Source organism: Choloepus didactylus, chromosome 5, assembly GCF_015220235.1.
Source record: "Choloepus didactylus isolate mChoDid1 chromosome 5, mChoDid1.pri, whole genome shotgun sequence".
NCBI lineage: Eukaryota > Metazoa > Chordata > Mammalia > Pilosa > Megalonychidae > Choloepus > Choloepus didactylus.
Window position 1 is genome coordinate 93,567,045 of NC_051311.1, and position 16,096 is coordinate 93,583,140.

The 16,096-nt window shown below is 37.5% G+C and overlaps 1 protein-coding gene across 1 annotated transcript in view; it reads right to left on the minus strand.

Annotated features, from left to right (window-relative positions):
• The window catches only part of MAGI2 (membrane associated guanylate kinase, WW and PDZ domain containing 2), a 1,506,415-nt gene that overhangs the window by 60,394 nt on the left and 1,429,925 nt on the right, over window positions 1-16,096 (minus strand). The window contains 1 exon segment of the mRNA XM_037836511.1: window positions 4,552-4,690. Within this exon segment, the coding sequence (XP_037692439.1) occupies window positions 4,552-4,690 (139 nt within the window).

Below are 16,096 nucleotides of genomic sequence, written 5' to 3' on the forward strand. Positions count from 1 at the left end.
CATGCTGTGTTTCCTGAATCCTAAAGAAGGACACCTGCATTTCAAGGCAGGGAAGCTAATTTGTATAATTCATTCTTGTGCAGTTATAAAATCGTGATGCATGCTTCCTTTTTCAACCTTTTTAGATTTAATTTGAATAGCAACAAGTAGTGTTAAGGAGGGCACTGCTTTTGATGCCTCAACTTTTGATTGTTTTCTCAGTACAGTGGAGTGAAGTTTCCTTATTCCTGCTGCTTGTTGAGATGTGTGTCTGGGGGCTGGGGTGCTCATACATTCCACTGAGTTTATCATCAACAAATTCTCATCCTGATGACTAGAGTAGAGTTGAAGTATATATCTCCTGAGCATCTCTTTCAAGGACTTAACTATACAAGCAACTTCTCCTTCAAGGCCCTTATCATTTTCCGACTCCCCTGGCTGCTGCTCAACAGCCTCCGTGTGCAGGCACTGCTTTCGTGGCTGGGCCGGTTGCTTTATGCCTCTGAGTTGGCCATAGTGTCATCAGATGATTAGTCCTAAAGTAATTATGGCTGGCAAATTTGCAGTGTATTTATTCCTTTAGCTCACTTGGATTCACACAGATTTTGTTTAGTCAATAACCTGACAGATTGCTCTTGGCTTTTTTTTTTCTTTCAATTGCACCTGTGCTTATCTCTCTGTCACAGATCACTTTAAGAACTCAGAGGGAGAGTTTTGTATTTCTCTTGTCTGAGATCAGCTTTTCCCTGCCATGTCCAAAAGTCCAGATAAGGGTCTTGCTTCAAAGCTGTTCTAAATCCTGAATTCTGTAGGTATCAGAGGCAGGGCTGGGGGGATATCACTTACACCCCTTCCATAGACATTTGTTCTCTAGTCTCCTCATCTTCAAAGTTCACTATTTCCCATGTTGGGCTAAGTCTGAACAAGTTTTTAACAGTTTCAAAACAAGTATATCTCCTGTGGCTGCTGATAACCCTCTTTAACGATCTTTTAAGGATGGATTTTATGCCAAGTTTATGATCTTAAAATTAAAAAGCTCACAGGGGAAACAAACACAGGATTAAATTCATATTTGACATAAAAATCAGTTTTCCTGTGATTATGGTTCATTTGGACAAAGTAGATTATGTTCTTGGTTAAATCTTCTGGTATCTCAAGCATTTTCTTCTGTTGTTACTGTTGCTTTCATTTTGTTTAATTACTTCTCTCTTGCCAATTTTATTTTAAAACACTGTGGTTTATCTTGGATAAAAATTTTCTTATTATTTAACTGATGTTGCAGGAATTATGATGTTCCTTAGCTGTGGACACTCCTTGTACTTTGGGGTCATTTGTGTAGAGCATGAATGAGGCCACTTTTTTTTCCTGGCACAGGAAAGAGTTACAATATGTGGTGGTTTGAAGCTGTATGTACCCCAGAAAAACATGTTCTTAAATCTGATCCATGTGGGTTTGAACCCATGGTATGCAGGACCTTTTGTTGGGGGGTACTTCAGTTAAGTTGTGACTCACCTCAAGTGCTTTATAAATGGAATAAGTTCAGATAGGAGAGAGAGAAAGCCACAGAAGCAGGAAGCTGAAATCAACGAAACTTGGAAGAAGGGAGGGACCAGCAGACGCTGCTGTGTGCCTTGCCATGTGACGGAGGAGCCATGGACCACTGACAGCCTGTCTTTGGGAAGAAAGCATCGCCTGGATGATGCCTTGATTTGGACATTTTCCCAGCCTCAAAACTGTGAGCAAATAAATTCCTATTGTTTAAGCTAAACCATTTCATGGTATTTGCTCAAGCAGCTTAGGAAACTAACACAATGTAGCACACCAGGGACTGCAATCCTTTCCAGAAAGGTCTGCTTGCAAGGTTGGCCCTTGGCTGGTGTCTGGGAACGTGGCTAGTAAACAGTTCCCTACACTGATAAAAAACTTCCCCTAAACAATAAGGGTGGCTCACTATGCCTATATTTGCATAAACATTGTGGCTTGTGCTGAACAAATACTTTCTGGGAATCTGGAATTTCGGTATGTGTTATGCAGAAGTTGCCTGCATGATAAGCCCCCAGTAAAAAATGGGTGGTGAATCTCTGATGGACTTCCCTGGGCAAACATCACACATATGCTGCTGCATCTTTGCTGCTGGAGGATTAAGCTCTACATGACCCCTCATGGGACAGAGACAGCAAAAGAGATCCTGAACATGGAAGCTTCCAGACTCTCTGCCCATAGCTTTTTCTCTTATGATCTGGCTGTGTGTCCTTACTGTGTCCCTGTAATAAACCTTAGCTGTGAGTACAACTGTATGCTGAGTTCTGAGTCTTTCTAGCGAATCTTGAATATGGGGGTGGTCTTGGGTATTTCTGATATCCTCCCTTTTAGTCATTATGATGTTGCAGAAATAACATTTGATGGCATTATCTCAAAAATGCTGATCTGATCCCTACTCTTCTTAGGTTGTTATGCATAACTGCATATTTCAGCTTACCTTCTCCTGAAGAACTAATGTTTAGTATATGACTATTTTTTCACTTCCCTAATGGAGATAGCTCTACTCTACACAATTCTTTCTTTTGTGACATAATCTTGAAAGTTATTTTACAGTCAAAATCCACGCCAATCTAACATCAAAAGTAGTTGGCAAGATCTAGTATTACCTGCTAGTATAACTTAATGTTACATTTTAGAAGAATGTAAGAATTTTTACAATGTTGTTATAATTAACAATATTGATCACTACCCTCTCAGAGTGTCCCCAGATATTTAGATGTTGGTTATCTTTAGAATTTAACTTTAACCAGATATTTTTCGATAATGTTAAGAATTAATGGGATACTGTTGATATGATTTCAAATTTTTGGCTTTTTAAAAAACATTTTTATTTTTTCTTAAAGATGATTTGAGGTGGCCTCATACTTTTGCATTCTAGTTTGCGTTATGCCACAGGTCAGTCAGTGGAGCTGCTCTAAGTGCTGGTATGGTGGATGCTGAAAATATGAACCAAATAGTGGTTCTACAAAAGAATAAAAATCCAGGATAGCCATGTTGTTCAGATTAACTTTTCAAAGATTTAATTTATTGGAACAATCAGAAAATATTAATTCCACAAAAATTCTTTGATATAGATGATAGATCTTGCCATGGAGTAAAATATACCTTTAAAATGAGGTGTTTTTTTCTTGTTGTTGTTGAGTCGTTTTTTGTTTGTTTTTTAGAAGTGATAGAATCTCTCAGGTCACTGTGAGATTTTTGAATCAGTTAAGGCTCTAGGGTGCAAAAAGTTATTCTATTTCCAGAGTTCAGGTTCTTCGCAAAGGGATCAATGTGGGTGCCAAGTATATTTACTTAGCAGGATCAGGCCTGTGCTTATTGATAATATTAATATTTTAAAATATTTCATTAGATCCATGCATCAGGGATGGGAACCTGGGATGAAATATTTCCTTGGGCATGGAGTCAGCCCTATGGAAACGTCTGAATGCTTTCTGACCCACTGTGAGGGCTTGCCAGCCCTTTTTGTAGGCTTTGGGTATGTACAAGACACTGCAAGCAATGTATCAAAGGGCTTTTGAATTCAGATATTTCAACTGAACTCATGACTACATCTACCGGCTAAGCAAGGTGATGTTAGCTTTTGCTTAGGCAAAAAAGCATAATTGGAGAGGGAAAAGTAAGATTTAGAATTTTGGGGGGTAGAGGATGGAGGGGTGAAAGTGAGGGTCAATTTATCCAAATCAGCAATTTATGCTGAATTTGAGCCAATTATTCAGGTCAGCAGTTAGATCCTGTTTCCTTAATTGAGGATAGTATCATCTGGGCTATTCTTCATCGAAGTCTGTCTGTCTCTCTCTCTGGCTGTCCCTGTAATTGCTTACAGATCACGTCAGGTTACGATGCTTCTCACATACAGACTGCACAGCAGTTTCTGACACACTAGAGTTAGACTGTCAATAGTGTCTGAAATGAGCCACAGAAATTCAAAATAGTAACTTTAAAGACTTCTGAAGACAGATCTATGAATTAAAATGCACTTTAAAGGCTTTCTCAAAGGCATACGGGTACAAAACACGGGAGTGAATTTGTGGAATAATCCCTAAATGCCAAGGAGATGAAATGAATTGAAGTTTATGTTTTAAAATTTACAACATGAGGGTCTGTTCTGGTTGGATCTTGGCCACAGTTACAAATCCTAAGGGATAGCCTCATATATGAGCAATTTTAGGAAATAACTGATAAATTACTGTGGACTCAAATGAACAAAGGTCTATCGGTCCAATTACAAAAGTTCTAATGTATAAGTGGTGTTTGGATCTCCCGGAACACTCAGAGATGCCCTGAATGGCCCCACATTTGATATTTTAAAGATTACCTAACTGAGAGAGCAAAAGAAACAGCTCAGAAACATATCCATCTTTTGCTTAAATCTGTAAATAAACAAATATACATATATGTATATTTGCTATTGGTAGCTAAATATATATTTAGGCAGAAATAAGAACTGCTGTAGTTTTATAAATAAGAACAAGTATTTACAGTACACAGAAGAAACACACAAGAGGTGAATCAAAACGTGAAACGCACCATATTCTGGGACCTGTCCTGTCCCCCGCTTTAGCAGTAGCCTCACTCTTCTTCCTCCAGATTTGATGAGTTCTATTGCTCTGGCGTGGGTCATGTCCCTTGTGCTTTCCCCATTGATTTCAATGATTTGATCTCCTACCTGTTAATAATAATAAAAAAAAAAAGTTAACTCAGCCAAACACGATTTTTCTCAAGTTTCATTTCCAACAGATTAAACAAGCAACCCTAGCTTGCCAGTTTTCCGAGACCATCTGAACAGTTTGGTTGCAGCCAAATTAGAAGAGGCTAAACCAATCCTTGATTGCATCCTGAATCTGGGCACCAAACTTTATTTACTATTATAGAAATTAGAATATTAGACCAAAGAGGTAGTGGTGATGTGTCACTTACACTTAGCCAGTATGACAAAGGTTATTGTTAAACTATCTAGCTTTTTTTTTTTTTTTTTTTCCAAATCAAGGAACAGTCTGATACCAGAATTCAAAATAATCTGGCAACTTTGCTTTGAATAGAGAAGTAAATATTTTAAGTCCCCTTCATTGAACACTGTCAGTTTGGGGCTTAGTATAGCATCTAATTCAGCATATTGGATGGAGTGATTGATTTTTTGTGCTTCTCTGACAATTTTTGCTATGCATCATTTAAATTTCCCTGGGTGCTATTGTGATATTGCCTTCTTTGTAAACAGTGGTTGGTTGATATTCAAGTCTGATGATGAGTTTTCTATCACAGTCCCTTGAATTAAAAATGAGCCCCATTCTCTGCAAAAGACTAAAGCCTTTGATACATCTTTGCCATCTTCACACCTGAGCGCCAGAAGCTGTTTAACCAGTCCCTGGCCTGAACTGTCAGCAATACCTGGTTCCATAAGCAATTCCCATTTAGCCTTTGTTAACAGATATTTGAAATCAAAAGAGGTGCAACCAGGAGCACATCATGTAACTCCCACAGTACCATTACTGTCAGGAAACTTTGAATTAAAATATGTTTCATTTCAGTGCAAGACACTCAAGACAAATTAGCCAGGAAAAGCAGAAGTCACTTTGCAAAAATGCTACTTTAGTTGGGTTCCTTAAACAAAGCAGATCTCAGCCTAAACTCTATAATGCAGTCAAAATAGCAGATATGTGCTTTGTAGCAGATTCAGATTCAGATTCAGGGAAAGCTGGCTTGGGCGGGCAAGAACAGGAACAAAAAGCTGCCACCACAATGGCAAGAGGGCCTTAAAATAAGCACCCTCCCTCTCCCCCACCAAAGGGAGGGAAAGAACGGTTTGTTTTAGCAAGGAAGTGACATGTTTAGGGAGCATCTCTACCTAAAGAGGCTTTTATAAGATGCCAGTGGAAGGAAGGTAAAGATTTTCCTTTGTGTACTTGGTGGGCTTTGGAAGTATGGTTTTGGGCAGTAGAAGAGGTTGATTTCACTGGCATGAGTTCCACATTCCACAGAAGAGACAGGAAGGACAGCACCAAATTAATTTAAGGCCAATGTTCGCAGCATCTTTCCTCAGGTGTCCTTAATTATCTCTTTCCCTATGCCGCAACATACTAGAGCAGCTTGCCCGCTCACACATATGTAAGCCAGTGGCAGGAATGTGACCATTATCTGCCCTCCAGGAATCTCCATCCACAACTGAAACCTCACAGTACTGGATTAAATTGTAATCGTGAAAGAAGAATTCCAAAGAAGTCACAGAGGGGGAGTCTTCATCTGTGGTTAGACTCTTTCCTCAGATTCACATAGCCCATTGCTAAACATCTTCACCTGGATGTCCAACAGGCCGTTCCAAATCAATACCCCACAGCCTGGGCTTACTATCCCCAAGCAGTTTTTCCTATTAATTCTTAATCCTGGTTAATGGCACCACCATACACCTGGGGTCATTCTGGATTCTTCTTTATTTCCTAAATAAACCAGAAACCTGGGGTCATTCTGGATTCTTCTTTATTTCCTAAATAAACCAGAAACCTGGGGTCATTCTGGATTCTTCTTTATTTCCTAAACTTCTCTGTATCTGTCCCTACTCTCATATTTATCCCCACTGCTAACAAGCTCATCTGACTTCACTGCAATTGCCTTTGTTCCATCACTCAAAGAGTGTCCCTCTCCTGCATCACATGTGAATCATTAAGGGAAATTAATTTAATAAGATCTTGGAAAATTCCAAGGGTGAAGCAAAAGAACAGTTATGACTTTGATGTAGACTTTTCTTCCCAAACTCTCTCCATCATAGAAATGTCTTCTGAGCTATGCTATTAAAATGAAACTTTAAATATTTTCTCCCCTCATTCTTAGAAAAATTAAAATATCCAGTTCCCATTAGGGGGGAGAGAGTAAGAAGTAAGAGTGAAAGAGAGAGACAGAGAGAGGGGAGAGACAGAGACAGAGGGAGAGAGTATCTTCTGTGGTTTAAGATGTCAAATTTAGGAAACTGACAAGGAAGGGACCAAAGGACTTTAGATGAATTCTAGGTATCTATTTTTTTCCGACAGAATAAATACTTTTACCTGTGGTCACCTTGGGGTAACCAACAAACTTAATGTAATGACGTAAGGGAAAAGGAGAGTGAGGTCCTTTCCTGGCGCAGCCTAACAAATTCTACAATTCTACAGAGCTCATACAACACAGCAGATCTTTCTTTAACATACCTCGAGCTTGCTTGGGGCTCTGCAGGTAAAACTTTTGCTCTTCTAATCGGAAGACCAAAGCAAGTAAAGGAAAAAGTGTCAGTGCTTCTTAAGAAGTTAATAGTTCAAGGTGCAGGGGAAAATTTAAACTCTTTCTGTATGTAATTTTTGGAGCCAAGTCATACAGAAAGTATTTGGTTTGACTCTATGAACTCTTGAGAACTAGATTAAATTTAGTGTTTATTTCAGCCCTGAGTCATGGCACTTGCTCGAAAGGTTGCTCAGACATCTCCACAAAGATGGGTTGTAATCAGCTAATTGTCCTTATACTACTACCGTGCCCAAGAGCCTATTTTGCTTGAATATATACTACTGAAATGGTCCTAGATTATAATTAGGTATGAGGAATTGAGCTCATACCTATAAAATCCAATAAACAATGGATAATCTCTATTCTTATTTTTTGAAGGACTTAACTGCAGACCATTATTTTGTGGCTGAAGATCTGAGGTCACAGGTTAGCTCCACCATAATTTTCGCCTACAGATTGTTTTCTCACACTGACTCTAGGCAGAGAGCCCTGCCTCATAGGCAGGGAACATGCCTATTGTCTTTGTATTGTCTATACCTGTTACAGTTCCTGGCAAGAAGGCCCATGGTTAAGACAGTTAAGTAAACGAACATTAGGTTTACTTTTTAGTTATAGTAGACCTTAAAGCTTTCTTGAAATATTGGCCTATAAAAATTGTTTGAGATAAGTAAAGTTATGGGAAACAAATACTAAAGAGCTGAGAGAAGGAAGAATGAAGGCTGAGTCTAAATAAAATCATAAAGTGGCAGAAAAAAAATCAGAATTATGGTCTTCACTGCAGCCTACCACTGGCATCATTGCTGGGTACCGTGACAACAGGACAACTAAGCCTGTAATGGTCCTGCTGGAACAAAGGATAGGTTGATTTTCAACTTGATGGAGCAACATTTAATATTTAATAGCTGAGTTTTTCACAATTAACCTTTGATAAATATTGTTTAGTAACCATTACAGTGCAAGTATTTTCCACGGGGTTAACTGGGTGTTTTGGTTAATCTTCCCATTTCTTCCATTAGACTTGTGATTGAAATAGATAGCATCCAAATAGGTGTTATAGGGCCTGGCTCTTGTGAAAAAACTGCTGTGCACAATTATCTCAGCAAGGCACAGGAGCTCACCAAGGCAACAGATTTGTCCAAAGAGAAAATTTCTAACCCAACTGGAAGCTGAAACATATGTCTGAGAGCACTGAAGCTCTAAAATTTGGCTACTGGTTGACTTGGATGGCGGCATAAGATGCCCAAGGGTGCTGTTTCCCCACAGAATTTTTGAGCAACTAACAAAAACTGGCAAAGTCATCTTCTTCAAAACTTGGGAAAACAGTTTTAAAGGGTCGCGGTAACCGGGTGAGTACAGAATCAGAAAAATGCAACTTTAAAAACAGTAGGAGAAGCTCGTGGTGCACTTGCTGGCCCTTCTTCTACCCTCTCCCTGGCTGGTGTGGAGTCAGCCTGCGTTCCCACAGTGGGTCCCTGACTCTCTTCTGGAGGGAGCAGAGTAACCCCTGTGTGCCTTCTGGGGTAACCTTATGTTGGTGGCAGCCTGAAAGATTTAAACAGGAAACTCTTCTCTGGTGTGCCCTCACCGAACTTACCTTGCAGGTAGAAGCAGCTTGTGGACGGCTAAAGCAGTGTAAAAAACAATTAAGTCAAAGTGGCCTGGGGCAAAGGACTATCTACTTTAAGGAAAGATACAATAGATCTCTGGGGGTGGGGTGGGGGTGTGTTTCTCTAGCATGGGGAGTACAGGGAGCATTGGAATTCCTGTAAATGGGGGAATTCCTAAGGCCACAAGTGAGCACAAACTTAGGAAAGATGTAGGCTCAGAAAAGACAGAGAGGAACTATATTTCACTTTTGCCTTGGGCTGACCTTCTTGATAGGAGGGCTAAACCGAATGCAGAGCCAATTTGCAGAGACTGTGAAATGTGATTCTGCCTTGGTTTGTTTTTGTTAGCTCCTGGCACTCAAGGATTGCTATGCATATTACTAGCTGGATACAAACTTAGGGAACAGAGAGCTCAGGGACTAAATCCCAGAGTTAACACTTTAAAATATTAAAATGTACAGTGTACAAGTAAAGATTACAAGATAAACAAAGAAACAGGAAATGATGGCTCATTTAAAGGAATGAGATAGAAGTTCAGAAACCATCAGTGAACAAGACTGGAGTTTGGACATACGAGACAGAGACCATAAAATAATGATCCTCAATAAACTCAGGCGATAAAAGGAACACATGGAGAGAGAACTAATGGATATTAGGAAAATGGTGAATGAATAATATGAGCATCTCAATATAGAGATAGAAATTTTAAAAAGGAACCAAACAGAACTACTGGAGTTGAAGGCCACCATACTGAAATGAAAAACACCCTAGCAGACTGGAACTGGCAGAAGAAAGAATCAGTGAATTTGGAGACAAGAAAACTGAAAGGATTCAGGCTGAAGAGCCAGGAAAATAAAAGAATGAACAAAAGTGAACAGAGCCTAAGAGACCTTTGGGACACCATCAAATGTATTATGGGATTCCCAGAAGGGGAAGAAAGAAAGGCAGAGAAGGAATATGCAAATAAATAATGGCAGAAAACTTCCCAAATTTAATGAAAGACATGAATATACACATTCAAAAATCCCAACAAACCCCAAATAGGATAAACTTGAAGAGAACCATGCCCAGGTACATTGTAGTCAGTCAAATGTCAAAGACAAAGTGAGAGTTCTGAAAGCTCAAGAGAAAAGCAACATGTTATAAACAAGGGAGTCCCAATAAGATTAGCTGCTGATTTCCCATCAGAAACCACACCAACAAGAAGGCAGGCAGTGGTAAGACATATTTAAAGGGCAGACAGAAAAAAATGGCCAAGACTTTAAGGTCTGGCAAGAGTGTCTTTCAAAAACGAGGAAGAAAGATCTTCCCAGATGAACAAAAGCTGAGGGAATTTGTCACCACTAGACCTAACCTATAAGCAATATTAAAGGAAGTTCTTCAGACTGAAAGGAAGCGATACTAGACAGTGGATCAAAGTGGCATAAAGAAATAAAGACATCTTGTAAAGGAATCATATGGGTAATTATAAATCCCAGTACTATTGCATTTATTTTTCAATATGTAACAACCACTTTTTATTATCTACAGGTTTAAAATGCAAATGCATTAAAAGTAATGATAAATCTATGGTTTGGGACATGTAATATAGAAAGATATAATTTGTAACAAGTACAACAAAAAATAAAAAGGGGTATAGGAACAGTGAATGTGTAAGCTATTTAAGTTAAGTTGTTATCAAATTAAACGTGATTGTTAGAGATTTAGCATGTTAAGTTTAAGCTCCTTGGTAACCACAAAGAAAATGTCTGAAATATATATGCAGAGGGAAATGAGAAAGGACTCATAATGCTACACTACAAAAAATCAAATATGAAAATAGACATTAACAGATGAATTGAGGGACAAAAAGGGTATAAGACTTACAAAAAACAAACAGCAAAATGGCAGAAGAAAGTCCTTCATTATCAGTTTTACTTTAAATGTAAATGTATTAAACTCCCCAGTCAAAAGGCAGAGACTGGCAGAATGGATAAAAAAGCATGACTCAACTATATGCTGTTTATAAAAGACTCATCTTGAATTCAAAGATACAAGTGGGTTGAAAGTGAAAGGATGGAAAAAATATACCATGCAAATAGTCATCAAAGAGAGTTGAGGTAGTTAAACTAATATCAGATAAAATAGACTTTAAGTCAAAGATTGATACTATGTACTGTTAAAGGAGTCAATTTAACAAGAAGATGACAATTATATATGCACCTAACATCACAGCCCCAACATATGTGAAGCAAATATTCACAACTTTGAAGGGAGAAATAGATGATTCTACCTTAACAGCAGGAGATCTCAATATATCAGTTTTAACAGTGGCAAGAACATCTAGATAGAAGATCAATAAGGAAATAAAAGACTTGAACAATACTATAAACCAACTTGTCATAATAGATATATGTGTGTATACACACACACACACACACACACAACACTTCACCCAAAAGCAGCAGAATACAATTATTCTCTAGTGAACAGGGTAATTCTCCAGGAGAAATAATATGTGAAGTCACAAGTATCAATAAATTAAAAAATATTGAAATCATGTAATGTATTGTCTCTGACTACACTGGAATGAAACCGGAAATCAATAACAGAGGGACAACAGGAAAATCCTCAAATATGTGAAAATTAAACAATATACTCTTAAACAACCAATGACTCAAAGAAGAGATCACAAGGAAATTAGGAAATATCTTGAGGTGAATGAACACAAAACCACAACATGCCAAAACTTATGGGATACAGCAAAGGCAGTGCTGAGAGGAAAATGTATAGCTCTAAATTCTTACATTAAAGAGAAGAAAGATTTCAAATCAGAGACCTAATCCCAAAACTGGAGGATTTAGAGACAGAAGAGCAAACTAAAACCCAAAGTGAGCAAAAGGAAGAAAATGATGAGTAGAATAGAGATAAATGAAATAAGACCACAAAAATAATAGAATCAATGAAATCAAAAGTTGGCTCTTTGAAAAGATCAATAAAATTGACAAAACACTAGCTAAACTGACACAAAAAGAGGGAGGACACAAATACCTAAAGTAAAAAATGAAAGGGGGGATATTACTACCAAGCTCACAAAATTTGAAAGGATTATAAAAGGTTATTATGAATAACTGTATGCCAACAAATTAGATAACCTAGATGAAATAGACAAATTCCTAGAAACACCCAAACTACCTATATGGACTCAAGAAGAAATACAAGATCGTCCCAGACCAATAACAGGTAAAGAGATTCAATGAAGACTAAATATTGTTAAGATACCAATTCTACCCAAAGTGATTTCCAGATTCAATCCAGTCATCAAAAACTTCCCAAGAAAGAAAAGCCCAGGAGCATAAGGTTTCATGGTGAATTTAACCAAACATTCCAAGGAGGATTAACACCAATCCTGCTCAAACTCTTCCAAAAAATTGAAGAAGAGGGAACCCTACCTAACTCATTCTATGAAGCCAACATCACCCTAACACCAAAGCCAGACAAAGAAATGACAAGAAAATTACAGACCAATATCCCTAATGAATACAAATGCAAAAATCCTCAACAAAATACTAAGTGAATTCAACATTAAAAATAATTACTTTAAAAGAATTATACACCATGATAAATTGGATTTACTCAGATATGCAAGGGTGGCTCAACATAAGGAAATTGATTAATGTAATACACCACATTAATAGAACAAAGGGAAAAAAACACATGATAATCTCAATTGATGCAGAAAAGGCATTTGACAATATCCAGCACACTTCCTGATAAAAGAACTCAGAAAACTAGAAAGAGAAAAAACTTCCTCAATATGATAAGGGGCATATATGAAAAACCAATCACTAACATTATACGTGATGGTAAACTGAAAGCTTTCCCTATAAGATAAGGAACAAGGATGCCACTGTCATCACTGTTATTAATAATTTTATTGGATGTTCTAGCCAGAGCAATTTAGGCAAGAAAAAGAAATAAAAAGCATCCAAATTGGAAAGGAAGAAGTAAAACTTTTCCTATTTGTAGATGACATGATCCTATATATAGAAAATCCTGAAAAATTCTCAGCAAAGCTACCAGAGCTAATAAATGAATTCAGCAAAGTGTCAGAGTACAAAATCAATATGCAAAAAACAGTAGTCTTTCTAGATACTTGTAATGAACAATCTGAAGAGAAAATCAAGGAGAAAAATCCATTGACAATGGCAAACAAAAGAATCACATATTGGGAATAAATTTAACCAAGAACATAAAGGACTTGTACATGGAAAATTACAAAACACTGCTAAAAGCAACCAAAGAAGACATAAATAAATGGAAGGACATATCATGTTCATAGATTGGAAGACTAAATATTGTTAAGATAACAATTCTACCCAAAGTGATTTCCAGATTCAATGCAATCCCAGTCAAAACTCTAAAGGCCTTCTTTGCAGAAATAGAAAAGCCACTCATCAAATTTTTATGGAAGGGTAAGGGGCCCAAAATAGCCAAAGCCATCCTGAAAAAGAATTTGGAGGACTCACACTTCCAGATTTTAAAACTTACTACAAAGCTCCAGTAATCAAAATAGTAAATAGCATGGTACAGGCACAAGGACAGACATAAAGATCAATGTAATTGAACTGAGGGTTCAGAAATAAATCCTCACATCTATGGCTGATTTTTTTTTGACAAGGGTGCCAAGTCCACTCAATGGGAAATAATAGTCTCTTGAACAAACGATTCTGAGAAAACTGGATATCCACATGCACAAGAATGAAGGAGGACCCCTGCCTCACAATACATACAAAAATTATCTCAAAATGGATCAAAGACATAAATAAAAGAACCAAAATGATAAGACTTGTAGAAGAAGACCTTGGGAAGCATCTTCAGGATATTGTGTTAGGCAACAGTATTTTAATCTTTACGCCAAAAGCACGAGCAACACAAGAAAAAAAGATAAACTGGACATCATAAAAATAAAACTTTGGAGCATCAATGAAAAGTAATGAAAGTAAAAAGACAACATACAGAATGGAAGGAAATATTTGGAAACCACATATCCAATAAGACTTTAATATCCAGAATATATAAAGAAATCCTAGAACACAACAACAAAAAGACAAGCAACACAATTAAAAAATGGGCAAAAGAATAGACATTTTCCAAAGAAGATATACACAAATGGCCAATAAGCATATGAAAAGATTCTCAACATCATTAGCCATTAGGTAAATACAAACCCAAACCACAACGAGACACCATTTCACACCTAGGAAAATGGCTACTATTTAAAAAGTGGAAAATAACGAGTGTTGGAAAGAATGTGGAGAAATAGGAACACTTGTTCATTGTTAGTGGAAATTTAAAATGGGGCAGCAACTGTGTAAAACAGTTTGGCAGTTAGTTCCTCAGACAATTAAGAAAAGAATTACCGTATGACCTGGAAATCCTGCTTTTAGGTATAAATCCAAAAGATTTGAAATCAGGGACTTAAACAGATATTTGCACACAGATGTTCATAGTGGCATTATTCACAATGGCCTAAAGGTGGAAGTAATCCAAGTGTCTGTAAACAGATGAATATGAATGGATAAACAAAATGTAGCACATACATACAATGGAATATTATTCAGCTGTAAGAAGGAATGAAGCTTTGATACATGTGGCAACTTAGATCAAGCTTGAAGACATGTTGAGTGAAATAAGCAAGACACAAATGGACAAATATTGTATGGTCTCACTGATACAAAATAATTAGAATAAGCAAATACATAGAGTCAGAAACTAGAGGCTGGGGAGGGGGTAGGAAATGGGGAATTAATGCTTAATTGGTCAGTCTTTCTGTTTAGGGTGATGGAAAAGTTATAGTAACTCCACAGAATTAGTTATTAAAATGTGGTTAACGGGGTGGGGGGAATTTTGGGTTTTATATATGTTACTAGAATAAATTTTAAAAGCTCTATAGGACTGAACAATACAAACAGTGAACCCTAATGCAAACTATGGATTCTATTTAACAGTATAAGTATAATAATTTCACTTAATCAATTTTAACAAAAGTAGACCACACTAATGCAAATTTTAATAGCGAAAATTGCATTTGTGAGGGGGGTGTATATGGGTACTCTGTATTTTCTGTAAATATACAATTTCTCTAATAAAAAAATTTAAAATTCTAGGAGTTTTATTTACCTCAACTAATTTATATGTTGCAAACTGAGACCCCTCTATGTTCTAAAAAGTAAGGACTTAAAAAAAAAAAAAAACCCAACATCTTTCAAGAAATGTCACCCAAATGGAAATGTGAAAGTGCCCTCATGAGTGTACGGAAGAGTCCTTAATCAAGGTTATGCATAAGCACATACTTGTTTGGAAGGGTCCTGGAGGTGAGGGGAACAAATGTCATACGAAGCTACAGGCTATTGCAGAATCTGAGGGCTAACCAGTTGATGTGGGTGGCGTACCTTATTCTATGCTTTTATTATTTGTATATTCACCTTTTAAAAAAATTTAGTCATGGCTCAAAAAATGTCCAGTCTGTGACTTGGGCACACTGCCCCTTGGTGGGGTGGATTGTTGGCCGGCCATCCCAATCAGGTTGCTGGCTTTGGTGGAGATTCCAGGGAGCTCTCCATCCAAGAGCCTTCATTTCTTATTCTTATTATTTTTCAAAATCTTCTAAATTAAAACATAGAAATACACTGAAATGTAAAGATGATGCAGCAGACCAATTGTAGAAGTAGTTAAACTCTAAGTTACAATTTGGCATCTTTCTCACCAAACCTTTCATTTTTCCTTGTCAATTATTATCAACACCAAGACCTTTATTAGAGTGCTTCTTTCTAAACTTTCTTACTTTTTCTAAGGCTTTTAACTGGTGTTGATGTTTTCTCTTCAAGTCCTCTCTTACCTCTGTTCTATGCATACTCTCTGGGTGATCTTTTCCTACCATTTGAATATATTTGGAGCATTTCTCTTCCTGTGGCTTTGCACACCCTGTTCCTTTTGTCTAGAATCTGTTCCCCATCCCTTTCAGACAGCGAACTCCTATTCATCCCTTAGGACTTAGCTCAGATGTGACATCACCCAGGAACCCTTCCACCACCTCAGCAATCTGGGCTGGGTGTCTTTCCTGTGCATTACTTTAGAAGTACTGGCTTGCCTATCACTCTCCCAAGGGCAGGGACTCAGCTTTATCTATCTTAATGTTCCAAGCACAAGGAAAATACCCATATATTTGTTCATGGATG